This window comes from Cricetulus griseus, chromosome 4 (assembly GCF_003668045.3).
Source record: "Cricetulus griseus strain 17A/GY chromosome 4, alternate assembly CriGri-PICRH-1.0, whole genome shotgun sequence".
NCBI classification, from domain to species: domain Eukaryota; kingdom Metazoa; phylum Chordata; class Mammalia; order Rodentia; family Cricetidae; genus Cricetulus; species Cricetulus griseus.
The window spans coordinates 110,182,160-110,209,488 of NC_048597.1; the positions used below are offsets into that span (position 1 = coordinate 110,182,160).

Genomic DNA, 27,329 nt, shown 5'->3' on the forward strand with positions numbered 1-27,329 from the left:
AGAAAAACTCTTAAGCTCCTCTGAGTTCCCAAAAGGCAGCTCAACAGACAAGGTTAAACAAAGGTCCACAGGACTCAAGGCCTTAGACCAGAAAATCACACCCTTGAGCTGTGTCGACATTCCTCTGGTCCAAAGAGGATCAGATAGTTATCAATTGTAGAAGTCCCCAGCCCAGGAGATAATTAACAAACTCATTTCCTCTGCAGCATCCTGCTTAATTGCACCTTGCCTGAAGCATACAACCATTGTTCTGTTCTGTGTAACCCTGGAAGTTTTATAATCTTGGGGCTTCCAGCCCTACAATTTCCCCTTATATAAACACCCCTCAGTCCAAAGTGGGTACTCCATTTGTTCCCAAAGGAATGGGGTATTATACGAGCTGCAGCTCTTATCCTCCAGTCAATAAAGAAACCTTTGTCCTTGTATTTAGTGAGTCTCTCCTTGTTGGCGGTTCTTTTGGAGTTCTGAAATCTGGGCACAACAGTGGAAATAGACTCACTTCTTTTAAAATTTATTTATTCCTTTTAAGCCTCTGGGAACTGAAGTTCTCTGAGGAAGCCGCCTCTTGTAATGTGTATCCTGCAGACGACTGTTTGGTGAGAACCTTATGGTTGTAGAGTTGGAACATTGCAAATCAAAACCCCTTTATTCTTAGTCCTCATAGCAGCTGTGTATCACTGACCTCTGTAGTTATACGTATTGTATAATTATTACATTTGTCCTAATGTCTTTGTGATGAGATCAGGAAATAGAAACTGGTCAGGCAGGGTGGGGGTGGGAAGGTGGGGGGGTGAGGGGTGGGGGTGGGGGGTGGGAGGGTGGGAGGGGGGAGGTGGGGAGCATTAGCAGTCCTGCTTCTCTGTCTCCCCAAAGCAGCTCTGCCAGAGGCTATACTTTCTACTGACTACCTCAGGAGGAGGCACCTAATCTAACCAGTTCATCCCTCTCCCCCATACCTCTCTCCATCTAATTTGATGTTGGCTGTTGGCTGTTGGCTTGCTGTATATTGCTTTTATTATGCTTAGGCATACTCCTTGTATCCCTGATCTCTCCAAGACCTTTATCATGAAGGACTGTTGGATTTTGTCAAAGGCTTTTTCCCCCTGGTCTAATGGGATGATGGTGTGGATTTTTTCTTTCAATTTGTTTATGTGGTGGATTACGCTGACAGATTTTTGTATGTTGAACCATTCCTGCATCTCTGGGATGAAGACTTTTTATCATGGTGGATGATTTTTTTTTTTAATGTGTTCTTGGATTCAGCTTGCCAGTATTGAGTATTTTTCTGTCAATGTTCATGAGGGAGATTGGCCTGTGATTCTCATCCTTTGTTTCATTTTTGTGTAGTTTGGATATCAGGGTAACTGTAGCCTCATAAAAAGAATTTGGCAATGTTCCTTCTGTTTCTATTGTGTGGAACAATTTGAGGTGTATTGGTATTAGCTCTTCTTTGAAATTCTGGTTGAATTCGATGCTGAAACCATCTGGCCTGGGCTTTGCCGGGGGTGGGAGTGGAGGCTTTTAATGACTGCTTCTATTTCCTTAGAAGTTATAGGTCTATTTAAATTGTTTATCTAGTCTTGATTTAATTTTGGTATTGTCCATTTCTTTTAGAATTTTCAATTTTGTGCAGTACAGGTTTTTGAAGTATGACCTAGATTCTCTGGAACTCCTTAGTGTCATTTATTATGTCCCCTTTTCATTTCTGATTTTGTTTTGTTTTTAAGATTTGTTTTGTATACAGTGTTCTGCCTGCAGAGGCCAGAAGAGGGCACTATGTCTCATTATGGATGGTTGTAAGCCACAATGTGGTTGCTGGAAATTGAACTGGAGACCTCTGGAAGAGCAGCTAATGCTCTTAAACACTGAGCCATCTCTCCAGGCTGGGTGTAGCTAAGTTGGTAGAGTGCTTGCCAGCATGCACAGTGTTCTGGGTTTGATCCTTAGTGATGCATAACTGGGCGTGATGCTGCACGTCTAATTTTGTTAATCTAGGTTTTTTTTTTTTTTTCTGCCTTTTGGTTAGTTTGGATAAGGGTTTGTCTATCTTGTTGATTTTCTCAAAGAACCAACTCTTTGTTTCGTTGATTCTTTGCATTGTTCTTGTTTCTATTTTATTGATTTCAGCTCTGCATTTGACTATTTCCTGCTATCTACTCCTCCTGGGTGAGTTTGCCTCTTTTTGTTCTCCAACTTTCAGGTGTGTTGTTAAGTTGCTAGTGAGAGATTTCTCCAAATTCTTTATGTAGACACAGTGCTATGAACTTTCCTCTTAGCGCTGCTTTCATAGTGTCCCATAAATTTGGGTATGTTATGCTTTCATTTTTGTTGAATTCTAGGAAGTCTTTAATTTTTTTCTGTATTTCTTTCTTGACCCAGTGGTAATTCACTGAGAGTTGTTCAGTTTCCATGAGTTGGTAGGCTTTCTGTAATTTGTGCTGTTGTTGAATTCTAACTTTAACCCATGATGATCCAATAAGATACAAAAGGTAGTTCCTTTTTTTGAGTCTATTGAAATTTTCTTTGTGCCAGAGTATGTGGTCAGTTTTAGAGAAGGTTCCGTGAGGTGCTGAGAGAAAGTATAATCTTTTGTGTTTGGGTGAAATGTTCTGTAGATTTGTGTTAAGTCCATTTGAGTCATAACATCTGTTAGTTCCCTTGTGTCTCTGTTAAGTTTTTGTCTGGCTGACCTGTCCATTGATGAGAGTGGGGTGTTGAAGCCTCCCACTATTAACATGTGGGGGTTTGATGTGTGATTTAAGCTTTAGTAATGTTTCTTTCATAGATGTACGTGCCCTTGTATTTAGGGCATGGGAATTCAGAATTGAGATTTCATTTTGATGGATTTTTCATGTGATGAATATGAAATGTCCTCCATCTCTTTTGATTAATTTTAGTTTGAAGTTTATTTTGTTAGATATTAGGATAGCTATGCCAGCTTGCTTCTCAGGTCCATTTGATTGGAAAACAATCTTTTCCCAACCCTTTACTCTGAGGTAATGTCTCTCTTTGTTGAGGTGTGTTTCTTGTATGCATCAGAAGGATGGATCCTGTTTTCACATCCTCACTGTTAACCTGTGTCATTTTATAGGTGAATTGAGTCTATTGATATTAAGAGATATCAATGACCAGTGATTGTTGATTCCTGTTATTTTGGGGGGTTTTGTTGTTGGTAGTGTGTGTGTTTCCCTTCTTTAGGATTTGCTGGTGTGAGATTATCTATTGTCTGTGTTTTCTTGGGTGCCTCTAACTTCCTTGTGTTTGAGTTTTCCTTCTTGTACTTTCTGTAGGGCTATATTTGTGGATATGTATTGTTCAAATCTGGTTTTGTCATGGAACATTTTGTTTTCTCCATCTATAGTGATTGAAAGCTTTTCTGGCTATAGTAGTCTGGGCTGGCATCTGTAGTCTCTTAGTGTCTGCAAAATGTCTACCCAGCACCTTCTGACTTTTAGAGTCTCCATTGAGAAGTTGAATATAATTCTGATAGGTCTGCCTTTATATGTTACTTGACCCCTTTCCTTTGTAGCTCTCAATATTCTTTCTTTATTCTGTATGTTTAGTGTTTTGATTGTTATGTGGTGAGGGTGCTTTTTTGTTTGTTTGTTTGTTTGTTTGTTTGTTCATTTTTTTGGTCCAGTCTCTTTGGTGTTCTGTAAGCCTCTTGTGCCTTCATGGGCAGGCCATTTTATAGGTTGGGGAAGTTTTCTTCTATAATTTTGTTGAATATATTTTCTGAACCTTTGAGCTGGACTTGTCCTTCTTCTAGCCCTATTATTCTTAGGTTTGGTCTTTTCATGGTGTCCCAGATTTTTTTGGATTTAACATTTTCTTTGACCAGTGAATCTGTTTCCTCTATCATATCTTCAACATCTGAGATTCTCTCTTCCATCTCTTGTAGTATGTTGGTGATGCTTGCATCTGTAGTTCCCGTTTGCTTACCCAGATTTTCCATTTCCAGAATTCCCTCAGCTTGTTTTTTTTTTTTTTTTTTTATTGTCTCTATTTCAATTTTCAAGTCTTGAACTGTTTTCTTCACCTGTTTGTTTTTTCTTGACTTTCTTGAAGGGATTTATTGACTTCTTCTGATTTTTTGTTTGTCTTTTCCTCGATTTCTTGAAGAGAATTTTTTTTTTTTACTTCCTCTTTAAGGGCCTCTGTCATCTTCATAAAGTTATTTTTAAAGTCGTTTTCTTCTGCCTTATCTGAGTTGGGATGTTTAAGTCTTGTTTTTGTAGGACTACCGGGTTCTGGTGGCGCTATATCGCCCTCCATGTATTTGAATGCATTCTTACACTGGCATTTTACCCATCTCAGTCCGAGATATAGATAGAGGTGTTGATTCTTGCGATGTCTTTGTTGGATGAATCTTTTGTTCCTTTATTATCTATTTCCTCTATCATGTTTTTTTTTCTTTTTTGAAGGCCAAGGCGTCTGGTGATTGGCTGGTCTTCAGGGTTATCTCAGCTGAGGTTTTTGGGGGTTTGGATGTCTGAACCTAGCATATCTTCCAGTTTTTCTGGCTGGCGTGGACTTTACTTGTGCCCGTGCAGTCTGTTCTTCCAGCTGGTGGGGGTGTGTGCCTGTGCTTGACCTTTCACTGTTCTTTGAACTGGTGTAGGTGGTGGTTGTTCTATAGGGGCTGCTGCTGATGGGGGGTGGAGGCTGTCCATGGGGTTGATGCTGGGATGGGTGGATTTGGGCCATGGAGTACGTCTTGTGGGAACAGAATCCAGTGGGTGTCAGTGGTGGTGCGGCCTGCCCACAGGTCTCTCACCTGCTGGCCATTGGTTGCTGGCGACTTCATCAGACAAGTGGAGTTCCACCAGAGCTGGGGGCAGGACCCAGATGTCTTGCTGGCCCTGAGATGAGAGGGGGAGGGGCATGGGATGTGCCCTGGGGCCTGGAGGTCGGAACAGTTCAGCTGGGAGACTCTTCACCCGCCTGCTCTTCCCGCTGGTGTGGTGGCGCTTGTGCCTCAAACACATCCTGCTTCTTATCTGTGTTTTAGGGATCGAATTCAGGCCCTCACAAACTTACCAACTGTCCTAGTTTGCGTCACTGTGGCTGTGATAAAACACTGACCAAAAGCACCTTGGGGAGGAAATGGCTTATTTGACTTCCAGGGAAGTTGAGGTAGGAGATCAGGGCAGGGACTGAAACGGAAGGCGTTATTACCGGCTTGCCCCCCATGGCTTGCTCAGCCTGCTTGCCTTCCTTTCTTTAAACATTTTTTTAAAGCTTTATATTTGTATTTATTCTATGTGTATGCCTTGTTTTGCCTACATGTTTGTCTGTATACCATTTCAATGTCTGGTACCACAGGAGGTCAGAAGAGGGCATCAGCTCCCCTAGAACTAGATTTATAGATGTCTGTGAGCCATCATGGGAATAATGGGGATCGAACCCGAGACCTCTGGCTGGCAAAGCAGTCAGTGCTCCTGCCAAGTGAGCCTTCTTTCTTATACATCCCAGGACCATCTGCCCAGAAATGGCAAGACCAAGTGTGCTGTACCCAATTGCCAGTCAAAAACAACAACAAAATGCCTTACAGGCTCACCCACAGGATAATGTGATGGAGTGATTATCTATCTCTATTGAGGTTCTCTCTTCTCAGGTGACTCTAGCCCATGTCCAGTTGACAAAAGAACTAACAAGTACACTGACTGAGCCATCTCTCCAGCCTGAGTATAGAGGTTGCAATACAAATGTGTTTGTTTAAAAGGAACAGCACCATTAGAGATAAATCCCCAGAGACCAGGGTCTGTCTGCTTCACTCACTCTCTTAATATCTCATGACCATATTCACCCAAAGATGTGACAGATTAAATTCTCCCAGTGACACTGTAGCTGTGTTTGTCTCTGTGTGTTTGCATGTATACTCCAGGGCATTTGCACAATGACACGATTGCCTAGCAGTACAATATGAGAATGCATCCTGTCCCTTAAGCAACAGGCCTACCCATTATCCTTATCCACGTGATAGACAGATAGTTGGCACTCAATAAATATATGTTCAAAGTCTGTGAGTTGTGGGGAAGTGGGGGAAGAACCATTATCACAAGGCATAGAGGAAACTCTGGTGTCGTTGGTTGGTACCACATTCATGGCATAAGCAGTAATTGCCTCCAGTGAGCCACGATGCAGGTAGGTGTAATGAACACTGCTAATCTGAATTCTATTGTAGCAATGTTTGTATTCAGTTGTAAGTTTATTTTTATTTGACAGGTGTCATAGATCTAGGAGCAGAAGCCATCTTGTGCTTATATAAGACATTACAATAACTAAGAGTCAAACCTAAAGATTGTGAACTGTTTATTTTACCTATTCCTTTTGTTGTTTTTTGAGACAGGGTTTCTCTGTGTAGTGTTGGAGCCTATCTTGGCACTCACTCTGTAGACAGGCTGGCCAAGTGCTGGGATTAAAGGCATGTGCCACAAAGCCCGGCCTTATCTATTCCTTTTAGATCCCACCTGTGCAATGGAGGAGAATCATATTAAGTGAACTTGTCAGTCTCAGAGAGACAGCTAATATGTCCTTCCTCAGTTGTGGTTCCTAGATTTTATATAGTCACATAAGAGTCATGTATGAACACATCTCCAAGGTTTTTTTTTTTGAGATTTTATTTATTTGTTATGTATACAACATTCTGCTTCCATGTACATCTGCACACCAGAAGAGGGCACCAGATCTCATAACAGATGGTTGTGAGCCACCATGTGGTTGCTGGGAATTGAACTCAGGACCTCTGGAAGAGCAGTTGGCCCTCTTAACCTCTGAGTCATCTCTCCAGCCCCCATCCAAGTTTTTTATATTTATGTGTTTTGTGTATGAAAGGTGGCACTTGTGATACAGTGCACACGTGGAGTCAGAGGGCAACCTTTAGATGGTCTCTTTTCTGCCATGTGGGTTCTGGGAATTGAACTCAGATCATCAGGCTTGCTAGCCTTAGCCATCTCAGCCATCTCACCAGACCCCCAAATTTTATTTTTAATGAGATAATTGCTCACATTTTCTGCTATATTCATCCTTCTTTAAGAAAAGGGCTTTGTTTTTAATTATGTGTATGGGACAGGTATGTGCACATGAGTGGCTCTACTGACAAATATGCCAGGCAGACAGAGCTTAAATGAGAAGTTTTATTAGAAAGGGGAGGGAGGGGGAAGGAAAGAGAAAAGAGATAGAGAGACACAGAGTGAGGACAGAAGAGAAGAGGGAGACAGGAAAAGTCCTATCTACCCCAAGGGAACAGCAGGAAAGAGAGCATGAGTGGGCAGGGTCTTTCTTTTAAAGGGGTCCTTTGTACCTACATGCAGACTACACAATCATGGAACCCTGGGCTGACCAGGGTACTGCCTGAGTGCATTCTGCCAGGTGACAGGGGCAGACCAGCATAATGCCTGAGGTCTTACACCAATAATGTTTCTGTCAGTAGAGCAGAGTTTGTCTTCCTCCCAGGTATAGGCACCAACTTGAAGAAGGCACACTGATCACCGAAGCATTCCTTTATTGCATACTTACTTCTTTCATGATCGTGACAAAATACCTGACAGAAGTAACTTAAAGGGACAAGGTTTTATTTTGGCTCAGGGCTTCAGTCCATCATTGGTAGGGAAGACATGATGGAATTCATAGTGACAGGAGTAGATGGTGGAGGCACCTCCCATGGTAGATCAGGAAGAATCAAAGCTGGTACCAGAATGGGCCTGGGCTACAAACCTCCAGGCTCATCCTTAATGCCTCCATCCACCAGGCAAATACCACCCTGGAAAGTCTCTACAACCTTCCCCCAACAGCATCACCAGCTGGGGATCCCATGTTCAAACACATAAGCCTGTGGAAAACATCTCACATGGAACCAACACACACACACACACACACACACACACACACACACACACACACACACACTTGTTTATTTATGTGCTTACTATATAGCCCAGCCTCCGTGGAGCTCACTGTGTAGCTCAGGCTGGACTTTTACTTTCGGTACCCTGCTTCCCCCTTCAGAGTGCTGAGATTTCAGGCGGATCTCACTGCTGTGGCCCCAGTGAGCAGTTGTTACTGACAAGTTGAGGAGGCCTTGGTACTGCAGAGGGCTGGGCAGTGAGAAGAGGTCCCTGACTTCTGGGGCTTCATCAAATTCCTGTCAGGAAAAGATTTCCTGCTCTGAGATAACAACCTGTCTTCAGAATTTGTCAGGCTGGCACTGGACAGGGTCAATAACCACCATGGAAACAAACCTCTGGATATATCCGTGAGGAAGTTGTTAGATTGGGTTAACTGAGGTGAAAAGACCCACCCCTAACTGTGGTTCACCCCACCATGGTCTGGGGGCCTGGACTGAATAAAAAGGAAAAAGCGAGCTGAGCACCAGCATCTACCTCTCTCTGCTTCCTGACTGTGATGCCAGTCGCCATGTCCCGCACCCATGGTGGACTGTATCCCCTCAAACTGTGAGCCAGAACAAAGCCTCACATCCTCAAGCTGCTTTTTATCAGGCATGTTTGTCACAGCAGTAAGGAGAGAAACTGATACAGGGTGGGTTGTTGGATGATGTTTGGATCCTATAGCAACAGGAACCCTTGATAATTTCTTAAGGATAGTATGCGGTGGCAGCCTCCTGAGTTCTGGAAACATCTGCAGCATCCACAATCCATCTCTTGCTTTATATTCTACTCCTTGGCATTCTCGGCTTGGGCAATTAGCATTGTGAGCTACTGTAAATGGGAACAGAGAAGTCAAGCTGGGAGTGGTATGTGTAAGACCCACCACTCTGGCTGCTTGAGGGTAAAGAGTAAGATAATCTGCTGATGTTTGTTTACATCCCTTCCTCTTTCCAGACCTATGCCAACCCAGGAACTCTAAGAAACTGCATCTGTTTTTATCTCTCAAGTATGGGTTCTAAAGAATTTAGCTTTAAAAATTTTTAATTACATAACATGTTTCAGGGGCTATGTTCATGAGTGCAGTGCCCCAGGGACCAGAAGAGGGCACCAGAGCTCATGGAGCTGGTTGTGAACTGATTGACCACTGGCGTGGTGCTGGGATCTAAACTCACGAATTCTAGGAGAGCAGCAATGTGCTGTTAACCACTGAACCATCTTTCCAGCCCCTCAGATATGACTTCAAAAAGGACAGAGATATTGACATCTGTTTATTATAACTAGCAAATCCTCAATATATTTTACTGTAATTTTATCCTTCCCAACTTCCCCCTTTCTTTCAGTTTTCATTAGAGTGTATAAAAATGTGTTTGAATGTGTGTGTGTACATATGTATGCAGGTGCATATATGTGCACACATACATGCATGTGTGTATAGGCCAAAGGTTAACTCTAGCTGTAGTTTCTTAGGAATTGTCTACTATGCTTTTCAGACAGTATCCTCATTGACCAGGAGCTTGTTGAGAAGGCCAGAATGACTGTCAGCAAACCTCAGGGTGTTAGACCCCTGGAAAACTCAGGTATCCGGGGTCCCAGACCACGACCTCAGTCACCCCAATCACCAGGCAGATTTGAGAGCTTGCTGCAAACTGCATGAGGCTTTATTGTAATTTAACGAGCTAACCCCATGTTAGCTTGGGTCTTTCATCCACCCGCCATGGCGGATGGCTAGCAAAGACAGGACCTAGGGCCTCCTAAGAGATCTTGTAGGGCAGCATAAGGGGAGTGTCTAGGGGTACGCAGAGGCTCAGGATTGGTGTGCCTCCAGGCTTGGAGGGCTTGCCCTGTGTTGATTGGTCAACTGGTTGTTATGGCCCATAGGCCCTCCCAGGGTGGTTGCTATGCTCAGCGTCATTGCTGTGTGCTTGTCCGTAAAGCACACCCAGGGTCGTAAAGCATAGCGCCACCAGCTAACTTCTGATTGGTTCCTTGTCACGAGGCAGGCATCTGACTCTAGTGTCTAGGACAAGGTCAGACAAGCACGTGTTCGGCCGTTATGACTGCCGAAAGGGGAGCTGGTCCCTTCAAGGGAACCTCTTCTGTCTTCCCCCGGTACAGAATTACAAGAACCAACCACTATGCCTGCTGATTTCTGTTTGCTTTGCTGAGCCGGTTTCTCACTATGTACATTTGGCTAGTCTGGAACTCACCATATAGACCAGGCTGACTCAAATTCATGGAAATTCATCTACCTCTGCCTCTGAGTGCTGGGTTTAAAGGAGGGCACCACCATGCCCAGGTATGCCTAGATTTGTGTTTTAAAAAATTAGGGTCTAAAGGAAGGAGTCAGTGGTTAAGGGAGCTTGCTGCTCTGGCACAGGACCTGAGTTCAGTTCCCAGAACCCAAGTTGGGTGGCTCACAGCCACTTGCAACTCTAGTTCCAGGGATCCTGATGCCTCTGGCTGCTGCAGGCACCCATAGGCACATGCATGTACCCACACACCAATGCATGCACATACATAGACCCACACACCAATACATGCACATACATAGAGGGTTCTTTTGTCTTAAACTTTTTATTTACGTATATGAGTGTTTTGCCTGCAGGCATGTCTGTGCACTATGTGCATATAGCACCCACAGAGGCTGGGATGGTGTCAGATTCCCTAAAACTAGAGTTACAGGTAGTTGTGAACGGCCACATCAGGGCTGCAAACTGAAACTGGATCATTTGCAAGAGCAGCAAGTGCTCTTAATCACTGAGCCGTCTCTCCAGCCCCTTAAACATTTTGTTAATTTACACTTCCTCTCTCTCTCTTTCTTCTCTCTTTCTCTCTCTTTCTCTCTCTCTCTCTCTCTCTCTCTCTCTCTCTCTCTCTCTGTCGTTTGTGTGTGTGTTATACATGTCTTTTTAGTTTTTTTTTTTCTTTGTTGTTGTTGTTGAAAACAGGGTTTCTCTGTGTAGCCCAGGCTGTCCTGGAACTTGCTCTGTAGACCAAGCTATCCTCGCCTGCCTCTGTTTCCCACCACTGCCCAGCTTTAATTTCTAAAAGAAATTGTGCAAAGCACCCCACAGGAGAAGTGATTAAATACCCCTGTCAAAGGGCACTGACATGATTTTACAGAAATTTTACAGAATGAAAAATCTCCCATCAGTCCCCTAACTCAGATTTAGAAAAGTTATGAGATCAATGAAAAAGTAGTTTTTGAGGGAGAGGGAAAGCCAGTGGAATGGTGATCTGGGGCTCAGATGGGAACAGGAGGCTGGCAGTGAGCAGGCTCTGGACACCTGGTCCAACCCAGGCTTCAGGAGCCACCTGGCTACCTCAGCAGGCTCCAACAACCCTACCACCAGCCAGCTGTCATTTAGCCCTTCCTGTAGCAGCATTCCAAGAAAGGTGCAGGGAAGGCACATGGCATATAAACTGGGGACAACCTATGTTTGAACAGTCGTAGCTGAGTGGCCTGGCCTTGTGGGGCTCGCTTTGTAAAATGGGAATTTTTTCAAGTATAGTGGGAAATATATCAGGTAAACAAAATGCATTTGGAAATGACAGTAAAGACAGCAAGATGATGTCCACCTTTTCTACTTTTCTCTTCCCTTCCCTTTCCTTTCTTCTCTTATCCCTTCTCTTTCTATATCTTTCCATCTCTTCCCCTCAGTCCTCCCTCCCTCCCTCCTTCCTTCCTTGCATTGTTCCTCTTCCATGACTTTTGAGACTTGGTCTCGCTCTACAGTCCCAGCTGGTCTTGTACTAACAATTGTCAGGCCGGTAGATTGGAAATCTATTCCATCCTGCCACAAGTTCAGAGATCTCAAGCCACTCTTATTGCCTTTAACATATTAGCTTAATGGCTGTGGGATGCTCTAGCCTCTGTGGTGAATGGCTTCTATCTAAATAACAATAGACTTGGGCCCAGGCGAGTTTACACTAATCCTGAAGGTTAGGAAATATGTGCGGCTATGGAGCACCTGACGCCAGCTACAGAGTGTCTTTAGGATTAAGGGTTAGTAATTGCTATTTGCCCTTTACACATGATAATGAAATCTTCTGCCATTGTTCCCACCTTTGGATGGTTACTTAAGATGATGCATGAATAAACTGGGTACATTCAGAATTAACTGATTCTGCCCGCCTGATATTATCCCATGTCTCCATCTTTCCTCTAACACCGATAGCTAGCCTTCCCTCATCCACACTCCCCCACTCAGGAACGAACCTGGGGCTGTTCGGCTGGTCCCTGATCACAGCCTTGTAAACACCGGTCCATAACATATGGCCCCACAACGTGGGGCTAATACAGATGGTCCATGACAAACAGTGTAGCTGGCCTCAAACTCATGGCTTACCCCCTGCCTTAGCCTCCTGAGTGATGCATCACCCTGTCCAGCTTCATGCCGTTCCTTTTCTAGGCCCCAGAGTTAAACACAACCATAATGAAAACACTTGAGACACAACACATAGATTCAAAGACACTGTCTTTGACAGCTTAGGTGTTTACCAGAAATACAATTTGTGCGATTAAGGGATCAAATGGAGAAGAGAGAAAGAAAGGGTCATAGACAGGAGTGTGTGTGTGGTCAGTGTGAGGACGAGGAAGCGGGACAGTGGAAGGGTTATCAGAGCCCTGCACCTCCTGTCATACCTACCCCTGAGGCCAAGATGATGGTGACAGTGACAAACTGATGTTACTTCTCAAAAAAGACCACATGCTTTCTTCAAGCTGAATGCTTGGAGCTTGCTGCTCCTCTGTTACTGGTCAAGATGGTATCACTGGGACATCTCAACACTCCCAAAGGACTTGGGACCAACGATTCCCCAGAACTTTACTTCTTTATAACAGAATACCTGATTAACAACAATGGTTTGAGAAGGGATACAGTCCATCATAGCAGGAAAGGGAAGGCTGCAGGACTGTGAGCTGCCTGGGCGCGTTGCATCCATAGTCTAGAAGCAGAGAGTTGGTGGAAGTCTGTACCATAACAATGGCAGGGCTAGCTGGGTGTGGTGGCACATGCTTTTGATCCCAGCACCTGAGAGGCAAAGGCAGGTGGATCTCTGAGCTTGGTCTACAGAGAAACCCTGTCTTGAAAAAACAAACAAACAAACAAAGAATCCCAGGGCTTGGGGAATATTTAAGGGGGCGAAGCACTTGCTACACAGGATCCCCCAAACCCATGTAACTCTGGCTGTGGTAGCACAGCCTGTGATCCCAGTGCTCCTACAGTTAGATAGGAAGCAGAGACAGGAGAGTTCCCACAAGTTTACAAGCCAGATAATCTGGTATATGCGGTGGTGAACAGCAAGAGACACTCCCTCAAAGATGGTAAAAGGTAAAGTCTAACTCCTAAGATTGTCCTCTGACCTCTGCACACTCGCACACAAACATGAGCGTGAACACATACACCCCAACAAGAGCAAAAGCCCTCAAAGCTCACCCCCATGACCCCCCTCCATGGAGGTCTCACCTCGCAAGGTTTCACAACCTTCTGTGGATCATGTATTCCCACACATGAACCTCCAGGGACATTTCACATTCAAATTCACATCAGCCAGCTTTTATCTCCCCCCACCCCAGCTTCTTCACCAATTCCTCTTTTCTTCCTTGGTCTCCAGCCACTCTCAACCTATGTCACCAGGTAGAACCATAGGATGACCTGGCTGCTGACCCCAGGTTTTGGGAGGAAGTTTATGACATAGTATACGGGAATGACCATATCAGCTCCTGGACCCTGGAACTGAGGACCAATGCTCAGATTTAAAACCAGGGTGCTGATGTCCATAGGGAATTAACCTCCCGAGATCAAACCCAGCATTCACTACCACAGGGCAAGCCAGACAGATACCCTGTCCTGGTGCTTCATGGCGCTGAAGTTCCAGGACACAAGCCATTCTACCCCACATGGATGCATACTCAGAAGCTTTTGTACTTTAGCCCAAATGCAGCTTGTATGTTCTCTGGCCTGCCAGCTCTCTCCTCTCCCTCTCCATTGATCCTAGAACCCAAAGTTCTCAAGCTGTTTGCTCTTCAGTTACCCTGAGACTATGGTACTTAGGATGACAACTGAGGATAAACATTTTCCATGTGTATGCTGTCAGAGCCCAATTCACAAAGAACAGACTAAGAATGTGGCAACTGATATCTATGTCTACTTCTACATCCACATCTGTATGTCTCTTTTTGTCTGTCTGTCTGTCTCTGTATACATGTTAAGATGGTCCTTCCTGGTTTCTTCCTATAAGAGACACATGACAAGGGGCCCACCCTTACCATAACAAGGCATCTTGTAGGATTCAACTTCTCTATGAACACCCAGGAGGTGTTGTGTGCACCATGGACAGTGGAAGTTGCTGGAGGCAATAGAAGGGAAAGGCTACGTGGGCAGGCCAGGTCTGCAGCACCAGGCTCACAGCTTTCTGAACAACTCAACCTTCTTAACCTCAGGTCATCCAGGGGGAACATGAGTCAGTGTCTAATGTGAAGTTCTGGCCAGTTTTGAATAGATGTTGTGTGTAAGAGTAGGTAGGTTGCCAGGTAGTGGTGATGTACTCCTTTAATCCCAGCACTTTTGAGGCAGAAGCATGAAGATCTCTGAGTTCAAGGCCAGCTTAGTCTACAGAGTGAGTTCTAGGACAGGCTCCAAAGCTACAAAGAAACCCTGTATGGAGAAACCAGAAAAAAAAAAAAAAAAGTACGTAGGCTTTGTCTCAACCTGTGAGGATGTTGTTTGTTTGTTTACCTAGTAAGTCCTAACCCAGACAGGCGTGTTGGCAGTGATGATTAGCTTCAATTGTCAACTTGATACCACCTAGGAGGAGTCTCAGTAGGAACTGTCTACACCAGATTGTATTGTGGGAAGGCCTGAGTATTGTTTTACTTAATTGATGTGGGAAGACCCAGCCCACTAGGGGCAGCATCATTCCCTAGGCAGGGGATCCTGAACTATATAAAAATGGAGAAATTGAGTTTAGCACAAGCAAGCACAAATGCATTCATTTCTCTCTGATTTTGACTGGACATAAAGGTGACTGAGCAGCTGCTTCAAATTCCTGATTTGACTTCCCTAAAATGATGAATTATAACCTGGAATTGAGTCAAGTAAACATTTCCTCCCCTAACAAACCTTTTGTCAGAGTATTTTATCCCTGGTCTACAGAGTAAGGCCTTGTCCCAAATCAAACCATACTTCAACTGCCTTTAAAGCAAAGAAACATTGAACCATATCTTAGAAATTCTCCTGATGTCACTGAGTACAGGAATAATTAAGTTCATGTGTTAAGGATATGTAGTTTGATGGCAGAGTGCTTGAGTTAGATTTGATCCCCAAATGCAAAATAACAAAAGCAAACAACAATATAAAAACCAAAAGGCAGATGAGGCTGAAGTTTGCATTGTGGGATTGCTAGCATGTTTATTTCACAAGGAGGGAAGATGGGGCTAGGGACGATCACCAATGAAGATACCACCAAATGAGACACTGGATCTCACACTGGGCATCTACAGGGTTTGGCTCTGGGCAGGAGTTGGCCAAGGACAGTCATGGATGGGGATGGGGAGACAGAGAAGGGGTACCCTAGCAGGCAAGACCCAGCCACGTCCTTTGGGCCAGTGATCCAGGGATGTGGGGTCATTCACACACTCCCATACTTCTAGGCATCCTTGTCCCCATCCAGTGAGCAATGAAGCCACAAGCCCAAGACCACACAGCTACTTCTGCTCTAACACACTCACACGCTCAAGCACACAAACACAGCTCCCAGCCACACACATCACCCAGGCAGGCACACTCTTGCTTTCCCATGCATGCAGACACATCCATATATTAACTCTGATTATAAGTGCACCCTAACCAGAGGGCAATTGGAAGGAAGCAATCACTCTTACAAGAGGAAACTTCTGTCCCCCATCAGCCAGCAGAGGGTGGGGTGATATGAGCTGAGTGCTAAGCATGGCGGGGAGGCGCCCTATGCCCATTGCTAGGCTGACTCTTCAGCCCTTATGTCCTGCACAGAAGACCCTTGCTGTGCCATGAAACCAGGACACCTTGTCCCTGGCGGTACTGGCCAGGTACTGGGAGCATCCTGCATGCTTAGCTGACTTTGGCTTCCTCTAGACACAGGCAGATGCTGTTCATATTTAGGACTCCAGGTGACTGAGACAGGGTGCCTCAAGAAGAATCCAGAGGAGTCCAGAACTGTTGTCCCAAAGTCACCCTGTTGGGAAGGTCTGGGTGGTGGCTGCCTTGGCATATGAACAGACACCTGGGCCAAAGTGTCTTCAGGAGAAATGAAGTCTTGGGGTCTCATTGCCTCCTCCTTCTTCAAGAGGGAGCTAGGATGTGGCGGCTAAAACCCCCAGTGTCCCCCCATTTCTTGGAGAGCCAGGGTGAGTTTCACAAGCAGCTGCAGCAAAGAATGATGAGAGAGAGAGAGAGAGAGAGAGAGAGAGAGAGAGAGAGAGACCCCCTGCCAGGCCCAGCTGCTGGTGCTGGGTAGGAGATGGTATGGTAGAGAGCTAAGAGCGGTTTTGCCCCTTGGTACCCAGAAGATGCAGCTCCTGGTCTCCCAGACACAGGTGAGGGGAGATCTTCAGAGTGTCAGGCTGAATGCCTGAGAGGGACTTAACGTTTTTATCCAAGGCTGCCCTGGAGGAGCCCTGGGAGGCCCACTGAGCACCTGCTGGGTGCCTGCTGTCTCTCCACCATGTGGCTGGTTCCGAGGCTCACCAGGCCCTGTCCTGGGTCTGGGATCCATGTGCCCTCCTTCCTTCCATCTACTTGATGGAGTTCTTGATTGTCCACCTCTGTCCTGTACAGCTTCTGAGGATGAGGTCAATGCCAGCCAGGCCCCGGTTCTCTACCTCCAGGCAGCGCCCTGTGCCCTTATTCATGATGGCTCCATTCTGGGAGGAAAGAAAGGAAAGAAACAAGGAGAGGGAGGCAGATGGAGACTTCACCACAATAGCTCCTGTATTTGTTTGAGGGAACAAATCCCATCCACATTCTCCCACAGTGGAAGGGACCCTGGCTGAATGTGTTGGGGGAAAACGGTGGTGACCAAGGCAGGATAGAGACTTCCTGGGGGCAGGACGGTGAGATAGCTTGCCAAACCAGATAACCTGAGTTCCATCTTGGAAGAGAAGAACTAACTCTTTCAAATTGTCTTATGACAGCTGTGTGTGTGTGTGTGTGTGTGTGTGTGTGTGTGTGTGTGTGTGTGTTTGCCATGTAAACATCAGACTTGAGTTTGATTACCATAACTTATATAAAAAAGCTAGGTACACTTGGAATCCCACTGCTCGGGAGGCAGTTTAATGACTAGCTAGCCTAGCCTACTTGGCAAGTTCTAAGCTAGTGAGAGCTCTGTCTCAAAAACAAACACAAAACAAACCCCACCGAGGTAGGGGCTGGAGACATGGCTCAGCTGTTAACAGCACTTGCTGCTCTTCTAGAGGATCCAAGTTCAGTTCCCAGCCCCGCTGTTGGGTAGCTCCCACCATCTGTAACTTCACCTCCAGAGGTGGCAGCTCCTGGTGGCCTCTGTGAGTACTGCACTCATATGCACACACACACACACACACACACACACACACACACACACACACACACCTGAAAATAAAACTAAGATCTTAAAAAAATAAACAAAGGTAGTCAGTACCTGAAGGTTCCCCTCTGACCTCCACATGTATGTACATGTGTGCCTGCATACACAGGAGCATGCATACACAAATTTCCAGGGGTATCTGAGAATTGACTTTCTCAATCCTGATTGAGAGTTCGTAGTAGTGTTCAGGAATCCTCTCTATGGCTTATCCTAAGCAGCTCCAACACTGGTGATAAAATCAGGCAGGCTATTTTCACAGGAATCCTTCCTCCAGTCCTCCCAGAATTGGGTCTGTGAGCTCGGCCCAGGGCTGGCAGAGCTGGCTCCTCAGTGGCACTGTGTGCCTTGGGGATATCACACCATTATCCCTCCCTGTCCCCATGGCTGGTAGCATCCTGCTCCTCCCCAAGCCCTGTCCCCAGCTCACCTGGATGAAGTTCCACCTCTTGTACAAGCTGCTCTTGACCTTGTCACAGTCCAGGAGCTGTGGCAACCGACTCTTGGAGTTGTCCACCAGGCAACGAGTGTCAGGGAGGAGTGTGGTGGTCCCCAGAGCACCCAAATGCAGGAAACCTTCCTTGGTATAGCGGGCAAGCTGTGGAGGCGAAGAGTGGAAAGAATGAAGTGAGGCACCATGGCTCTGGTCCCCAGCTTCACCTCAGCTTTCTGTGCATTCCACAGTCGCTTCCGAATGCCTAACGCACAGGACAGCCTGCTCTGGGAGGACAGTGGGCTAGCTGAGCCTGGACACTGAAACACCACAACTCCTTTTTCCCTCCTTACCTTCCTCCTCCCAACCTCCCTCCTTTATTCCTGACCTGTTCCTCTTTCTCCCTCCCTCTCTTATTATCTCTTCCTCCTTCTCAGTCTCTCTATTCCCCCATCCCTCCCTTACCCACCTCCCAACCTCTCTCCCTGGCCCTGCATCTCAACAGAAGGGACTTTGAGACTTTTGGACAACCACTGAACCTTCCACAGAGCTTGTCAAATTCTGCTTAGGAATCAACCAGGAAGATAGTAGGATATGATGCTTAATATCGATCACCAACTTGACAGGATCTAGAATCATCTAGAATACAAACCTCTGGGCATGCCCTTGAAGGTTTTCCTGGGAGTTAACTGAGGGGGGAAGACCCACCCTAAATGTGGGAGGCATCATTCTGAGACTGGGGTCTCAGGATGAATAAAAAGGAGACAGTGAGCTGAGCACCAGTGTTCCTCTCTCTCTGCTTCCTGACTGCAGAGTCCCAGTGACCATTGCTATTCTACCATTGCCAGCATGACATAGGCAGTAAGCCCCAATTACCCCTTTCTTCCTTCCAATTTGTTGTCAGGTGTTTTTTGTCACAGCAGTGAGCAAAGGCACCAATACCTTAGGGGACTCTGCTCAGAAGCAGGAGTGACTCTTCTCTGGAGATAAAGATTTTCTGGAGGGGTTCTCATCTTTTGGTGAAAGCTACTCAGAAACCCTTGGCTCCGATCTCCCAAAGGGAGCCTTGCTGCTCCCCTTGAACATGAAACAGCAAGCTTATTAAGTGTCCTTGACAGAGACACCATGAATGTGTGCTCTACACGAAAATTAGTTCCAAATCAGAGGAATTGTTCTGAGGCAAAGTGGTAAGAAACTCAGAAGCCCTCCCTTCCCCTCCCCAAACAATGTTGCCCCAAGTATGTTTCAATTCACCCAAATGCAAATTGATGAATGACAGCAGGCTGCCTTTATGTTCCAGGGAAAGAAATACACAGCTGCTTATTGAAATTATGAATCAGTCTATTATCCAGCAGGCAAATGAGCGGTGCTAAGAACATTAATTAACTAAGCATATCTATGACCCAGATGTTTAAAGAGCAGAGCTAAATGCTGCTTGAGTTAAGAGGTTCCCTTCTGAGGTCTGCTAGGGTGCAAAAGATAGATCCGCCATACTGAAACCAGCGAAAATCAGCTACTAGCCCAAGCCGTGTTGGCATCAGAGTGGGTAGGTAAAGGGGCTGTGTTCTAGTTTCATGTCTGTGGAGGGAAAAAAAAACCACACCTGACCAAATGCAAAGTAGGGAAAGACACAGTTTATTTCATCTCACACTTGCAGGTTGTGGTCCATCACTGGGGAAAGTCAGGCAGAAACTCGAGCAAGAGCTTGAGGCAGAAACTGTAGGAGGATGCTGCTTTCTGGACTGCTCACAGGTCCGTGCTCATATAGCCCAGGGAATGGTGTTGCCCATGGTGGGCTGGGCTTGCCTATATTCATTAGGTCTCCCACAGACATACCCACAAGCCGATGTAATATGGGCAATCCCCAGTGGAAACTCCTTTCTCAGGTGACCTTAGGCTGTGTCAAATAGACAGCTAAGGACAGATGAGCTCATGGTGGGTCTTTCATATCTATATACAGAGGTTCTTCTGGGTTCATGGGCCAGTACCCAGATTTTTTTCATGGTCTGAAAGATGACAACTGTTACAGATTGAGTAAGATGACTCATGGGTACATGTTTTGCAGTTTTGGTCCCATACTGGTGACACCATTTTTGGAAGTTGTCAAACATTTAGGGGGTAGGGCATTGCTAGAGGAAGTAAGTAGGTCAATGTGGGACATCACTGCAGATCTGTTCCTCTATGCCTGACCCGCAGTGATGCCCTAAACCCCTCTAAACCATAAGTCAAAATGAATCCTCCTTCTAAGGTGTTTGTGGCTGGTATTTTTCTTTTTCCTCTGAATGAATTTATTGACCACAATGAAGTTCTATATACAAAGTGACCTGGACCTTGGTGACAAATTCCTATAATCCCAGGATGCAGCAGTTTGAAGCAGGAAGACCACAGGTTTGAGGTCAGCCTGGGCTACATACACAGTTCTAGGCAATGATAAGCTGCAATAGTGGACTGCAGTGATGGTTTTCAAAGAGCAAAATGACCAAAGCCCAAACAAAACAACTACGATCCTTTTTAACTAATATCTTGGTAACTGGTTGTCCTATAAAATAAGGAAGTCCACATTGAACACTAGGTGAATGGCTTAACCTCTGGAACTTTAATAGTTTTACAAGTTAACTGACACCGGTAGGATTGGATCCCTATGACAGGCTGTTGAAGAACAGACATGAGATGTCAAGAGGCCATTGTGTGCACTGCCACTGTGATGCCATAGTGTTGCTGGATCATAATGTTCCCACTATCTGATTCTAAACAGACCAGAGGAATATCAGTGGGGTCAGAGGTTAGCTTAGCTGCTTGCTGGGCTAGAACAGATATCACTCCAGCATGCTCATCTGACAGGGTACCACGGCAGCCCAGATTAAGTCCTTGTGAATCTGTGCACAGGACTCCAACAATGGACGGATTCTTCACTGTGTTCTCCAAATGCTGCTCCAAAGTTGATTCCATCCCACCCGCTATCCGCCCCAATCTGGGATCCTGCAGCAAAAAGCCCGTGGTTGGTATTTTTGTAACAGAGATGAGAAAAGTAACTAATGCTATCAGACCACAGGATCCCATGTCTACTTCTTGGTTGCAAGGTAGAGTAGTGAGCCCAGGACCACTGTCAAAGTTCTCCTGCTTTGTCTCAGTTCTGGGTTTGGAGCTATCTTGGTGTAGTTGCCTGATGCGCCTCCTTCTAACCCACATTCCTCAAGTTCTGGTTTCCCACCTCCACGGCATTGCTTCAGGTATTTCCCTGCTGGGACAGAATATTCATCATTAGCCTTCCTCCAGAATGTTCAGCTTCAACTTTCCAAGCCAAGCCCTCTGTGTGATTCACTCTCTTTCACCATGTCTCTTCTCTTGTTCCTGGGTGCATGCGGATTCATGCACTCTGGTCTCTCTTTTTCCCAGCTGTGATTAAACCATATCCTTTTGCCTTCACTTACCAACTACTGGCATTTGGGTTGTTTCCACTTTGGGCATTGTGAATGCCCACTGGCATGGGAAGTCACTGTGTGTGTGTGTGTGTGTGTGTGTGTGTGTGTGTGCGCGCGCGCGCGCTCGCGTGCGCATATGGAGGTGGAGGTCAAAGGCAACTTTCAGGAGTAGGCTCTCTCCTACCATGTGTAGGTCCTGGGATTGACCACGATTAACCAGACTTGGCAGCAAGTGCCTTTACCCACTGAGCCATCCTGCAGTCCTTTCTCTTCTCTTCCTCCTTCTCTCCTTCCCGTTTCTTTTTGTTTCTCTTTCCCTCCCTCTCCCTCTCCCCTCTCCCTTTCTTCCATGAGTGGCAAACATTCTTCACACGTCTGGGCACTAGAACTTCTTCAGATGACGACTGAACACTTCTCTCAGTGTGGTTTTCACTGTGCTGGCAGTGTCCTTTGAAGCACAGAGCGTCTTTAATTTTGATAATAATCTGTTTTTTTTCTCTTTGTTTGTTTGCACTTTTGATGTATCTAAGAAACCATCGACAATGCCAAGGTCAGGAACATTTATCGCTCCCTGTGTTTTCTACGACTTTCATCATTTTTGCTCTTATATTTAGTTAGGCCTTTGATCCACTCTGAGCTCTTTTTCTAGATGATCTAAGGAAAGTGTCCAAATCCGCTCTTTTTTATGTGGGTATCTAGTTGTCTCAGCACCATTTGTTGAAAAGACTCTCATGTCACCCTTGTCAGAAATCAGTTGACTGTGAATGTGACGATTTAGTTAGGGGCTTTCAATGCCATTCCATTGATCTCTGGGTCTTTCTTTCATTATTGTGGCTGTCTGTGTGTGTCTGTCTGTGGTGTGCATATATGCATGAATACTTTTGCATATATAGGGTATGCTTAAAGGTATGTGGCACACATGTGGAGGACTGATGTCCTAGTTAGGATTCTTTCTTGATTGCATTTCATCTTAATCATTGAGTCAGGGTCTGTCAGTCGAAGCTTGCCAGCTTTGAGGACCCCTGTCTCTGCCTTTTGAGGTTGGAATTACAAATGGGTCACCATGTTCACCTGGCATTTGTGTGGGTTCTGGGGGTCTGATCCGTGGTCCCCGTGTTTGCACAGCAAGCCCTTTAACCTTTGGCCTACTTCCCTGGCCCTCACAGCATGGATTACTATAGGTCTGGAGTGAATTTAGAACTGGAGTACATATTTTCAGTTTAATTCTCTGCAATCAACATTGTTTTGTCTATGCTGCATCTCCTGTGTTTTCAAATCAATTTTAGAATTGCATTGCACCTGAGCACTGGCTTGGGGGAGGGTGGCCACCTTAATAGTGTTTGTTCTTTTACTCCATGTACACCAGGTCTTTCCCCCAGGGCTTTAATGCCTTTCTATGTTGTCTTATAGTTTTCTGTGGGATAGGTCTTGTATGTCTTTGGTTGAATGTATTCCCAAGCATTTTGTCTTTTGTATGCTGATAGTATTGTTCTTATTTATGTATTTATTTACTTAAATTTGTGTGTGTGTGTATGTGTATGTGTGTGTGTGTTGGGGGGGGGGGTCAGAGGACAACTTGCAGCAATCAGCTTTCTCCTTCTACCATGTGGGTCCTGGGGATGGAACTCAGGTTGTCAGGTTTGGTGCAATCACCTGTACCTGCTGAGCCATCTCAGCGGCCCTTGTTCTTTTTGACCATTCTCGAAGAGTTGTCATTTAGACAATTACTCTGACCACAGTCAGCTCCCCTGGGACTTTGGAGTCACACTGAACTATGGGCTCTGCATGTTTCCTTAGTGACTGATTTCTGAAGGGAATGGCCAGGGGCCCACAGATCACACCCACATAGAGTCATATCCCAAATGTGCCTGGGTCTCCATCAGCTTTACAGTAATCTCCTGAGACTCCATTAGATAGCATCTCTTCCATACCTGCAGTACGCACAGTCCTCCTTTAGTCTCCCACCCCATGACCTGAGCTCCGGGTGCCTGTATTTCTGTTTGGTTTAGGTGGTCTCCTGCAATTCATGGAAATCTGTCTTCACTCACCTTTTCCCAATTCCTCTGGTCTCTGACCCCTTTGCAGATGGTAAGCCATTATCTCTCCCATTCTCATCTAGGTCATTTTTCCACTCAAACTGCAACATAACCAGGTATTGTCTCTGTGTGCGTGTGTTCATGTGGGTGTACATTTGTGTGTAGGTGCACATGCACATGTGTGCATATGTGTATGTAGGTCAGAGGTCAACCTGGGGTGTCATTCCTCAGGTGCTGTGCACCTTACTTTCTAAGGTTGGATTCTCACTTTCCCAGAACTCACTAAGCAGGCAAGAATGACTAACCAATGAGTCCCATGGATCTCCCTGCATTTGCCTTGACGGTACTGAAATCACCACCATGAACCACCATATCTGGCTTTTTTACATGTGTGCTGCTGGGGATTGAACTCAGGTCCTCATCCTTGTTTGCCAGCACTTTAGTGACAGAGTCATCTCCCCAGCCCTGTTAGTTTTTAGGCTAATAGCAATGCCACCCATTTTTGAAAGCCATGAAGAACAAGAGAAGTATGTTATAAAGAGCCAATGCTGGCTGAATACCTTTGAATGGGGTAGGATCACTCTAGATTTGCCTGCTGGGCCCAGGAGAAGAAATGAACACCATTATCCACAACCCTAATGCATGAAGAAAAATAAAACCTCCACCATCAAATACAATTAATTCTCATTTAGAGGGGAAAAGCATTTTCTAGTTGAGATGATCTAAGAGAGACTCACAACTATTAACCCAGATTTAACAGCCTTGAGGGAGAATTGAAATATTCAGGTTACAGCCAGATAAACAAAAATCTGACAATAATTGCGAAATGACTCTGGAACGCATTGAAAAAATCCATTAAATGGCCGATAAAAACATGGCTCGCAAAGCCTTTGCCATTAAGGGGCTCTCTCGTCACTTTAAAATCAGGCACAGTCAGCATGGAAAGTCAGGCTCAGTGAAGAATAAAGTTTGTGTACCTTCTGTTCAGGAGATGTTGTGTGTGTGGGGTGTTCTGTTGATTCCAACCTGATCCTTTAGCCACTGTGTTAGCTTAGTGCTCAACTGAGATGCAAGAAGAATGGCTTATGATTGTGACTATCCTGAATATGAAAAGGTTTTTATCCAGCACTGTCCTTTTTCTAAAGATTGATTTTTAAGCAATGTGCCTGTGTATGTGCATCTGAGTGCAGTGCCCACAGAGTCCAAGAGAGGGCGCTGGATCACCTGGGGCTGGAGTTACAAGCAGTTGTGGACTGCCTGACATGGATGGTAGGAATTGAGTTTGGTCCTTTGCAAAAGCAGGAAGGACTCTTGTGACTGTTGAGATGTCCTTCCAGAGCCTCTCCTGAGCTGTTCTGATGAAAAAGTGGCAGGTTAGCAGTGGACAGGAACCTTCTATACTGGGCACCATTTACATTCAGATTTAGCATAAAAACAAGTGTACACCATTGGAGAACTGGAGCCTTGCTTCTATGTCACCAGACATTTTATTCATTTGTTTGTTTATTTGTTGTCTTCATAGTGGTCAGTGTGGCCTCGTGTGGTTAGTGTTTCCTGGCTCTAGAGCATTCCCAGCAGCATGTGAACACTCGTGAGTCCCAAAGTCCCCCATTCAAGAGCTGCTGTCCCATGTGCTTAACCAGCACCACAGGACAGCAGAGTACCTCCAGTGACTCCTTCTCATTGCTCCTATAGGTTACATATGTGGAGTGATTGTGCATTGCATCCCTACTGTTCCCACTCTGCTCCAACCAGTTCCTTGCTACTCCTGCTGGATGTCTCTGCTTTTCATTTTTTATATGTATGTGTGTATGTATGTCCGTGAGCATGCATGTAGAGGCAGGAGATTAATGCTGCAAGTCTTCCTCAGTTGCTCTCCATTTTGTACTGAGCAGGGTTCAATGAATCCAGAGTACACTGATTTGGTGAGTTGAGCTAGACACCTTGTCCTGGGGGATCTCTGACTTTGTGTGCGGAGTGGTGAGATTACAGGTATCAGACATGCTCCTCTTCCTTTGGCCTCCTCTGGTGGGAACCCATTGTATTAAATGAGCTGCTTCAACCTTTTTAGGACCCACTCTGAATTGCTTTGGACCCTTTCCATTTCAAATGAACAAGGTCTTTGGAAATTATCCTTGCACAGATATGGGCTTGGTGACAGGGGCCTTGGGGGAGTCTGAAGCAGGTTCAAGTTCAAGATGAGCCGAGGTCATAAACGAGTGATTTCACAGCTAGCCTTAGTGAAACCTTATTTCAAAAGAAAAAGTAAAATGGAAATTGGAGGTGTGGTTCAGTGGTTATGGTACTTGCCTAGAATCACCCCAGGGTTGGGGCTCACTGGCCATGGCATCACTTCAGAGGCAGAGGCAAGAGGAACTGCTTGAAATTTGAGGCAGTCTTGCAAGACCCTGTCTCAAATGAAACAACAGAACAAAACAACAACAACAACAACAACAACAACAAAACAACCAACCAAAAAAGTCAATCAAGCAATAGCAATAACCAAAAAAAGATGAGCAGCAACTTTCCATACTCAGCTGTTGATCCTGATGTTTTTACAAAAGTAAATGAAGCAATCCAGGGGGAGCAAGTTGGCAAGCAGCATCTCTCCTTGGTCTTTGCAGCAGTTCCTGCCTCTGGGTTTTTGCCTTGAGTACATTCTAGGGCTGGGGAGACTTGCTCAAGTTGGTCAAGTTCTTGCTTTGCAAGCATGAGGACCTGAGTTCCATCCTCAGAATCAATGTATAAAAAGCCATGCCCAGTGGTATACACTTGTACTCCCAGAACTGGGGAAGCAGAGGTAGGAGGATCCCTGGGGCTCCCTGTACAGCCAGTCTAGCCTACTTGGTGTGTGCTAGGTCAGTGAGTGAGTGCCCCATCCCCAAAACACGTTTGCAAACATGTACATGCATACTCCCACATGTAAATGCTTCTTTACACACACACACACACACACACACACACACACACACACACACACACACACAAAGACTACATTTTATTTGAAAAATATTTCAAGATGCAATTATATAAGAACTGAGATAAGATTATGCATTTTAAAAATGAAGCTAATAGGGCTGGGGATATGGTTCAGTGGTTGCTCTTACAGAGGACCCTGGGACCTGAGTTTGGTTCCCAGCATCCATGTCAGGCCACTCACAACTGCCAGTCTTCTTCAGGGGAATCTGGCACCCCCTTCTGGCTTCCAAAGGCAATTGCACTCAACCGAGTACACATACACAATTAAAAAGAAATAAATCTTTAAAAAACGAAGCAAGCATACAGTGGGCATGTCCCAAGCCAAAGGGACATCTATTACTACCAAATAGTAGAGGCGCATTCTTGGAATCACAAGGCTATGTGCAAAAACGTCTTTCCTTGGGGGCTTACTTCACCATACTCTCCATGGCTCTGTCTCCTTCCCTCTGCACTCACGGGATTGTATTTGAAAGGCACCAGCCTTCTGGCCATCGTTCACATCTTCCTTTGCCTTCCCTGAGCTAATAGCTTACTGGGCCATGTCATTCCATCAGGGTGTGAGCGTCTTATTGGCACAATGCATCATAATGACAAGGCATTTATATGATGCATCACTTCCAAGATGAAGCCATTGAAGAGGGAGTCCAAGATCAGATTATATTTAATTAGGGGAAAAAAGAATTCTCATGTGTCATTCTGGTGATAGATTAACGGAGAGAAGGAATGTGAGTGTCTTAGAAAAGAAGGGAGTGTTAGAGTAAGACACATGAATGGAGACAGAAGGCAAAGGAGACAGTGATGTACCTGGCCCTGAGGATGGTTGATCCCTTTTGTCAGCTCATTTGGATTAAGAAAAACCTAAGGGCCTGGCAAGATGGCTGGTGACTGGTGATTATGTTTGCTGCAAAGCCTTGGGACTTGCGTTTGATTCTTGGAATCCAGATGGAAGAAAAAATGACTCCTGCAGGTT

The 27,329-nt window shown here is 45.4% G+C and overlaps 2 protein-coding genes across 2 annotated transcripts in view; both read right to left on the reverse strand.

Moving 5' to 3' along the window:
* Window positions 1-16,662: 16,662 nt before the first annotated feature.
* The window catches only part of Galnt17 (polypeptide N-acetylgalactosaminyltransferase 17), a 390,566-nt gene continuing 379,899 nt past the window's right edge, over window positions 16,663-27,329 (reverse strand). Inside the window, exons 10-11 of the mRNA XM_027416099.2 lie at window positions 17,920-18,087; window positions 16,663-16,791 (exon numbers count right to left, since the gene is read on the reverse strand). Coding sequence (XP_027271900.1) covers window positions 16,663-16,791; window positions 17,920-18,087 — 297 coding nt within the window. The remainder of the gene's footprint in view (window positions 16,792-17,919; window positions 18,088-27,329) is intronic.
* Window positions 20,596-20,886, reverse strand: LOC113834437 (ragulator complex protein LAMTOR5). Its single transcript, XM_027416100.2, has one exon. It carries the CDS (start codon window positions 20,869-20,871, stop codon window positions 20,596-20,598), a length of 276 nt encoding a protein of 91 aa, XP_027271901.2. The 5' UTR covers window positions 20,872-20,886.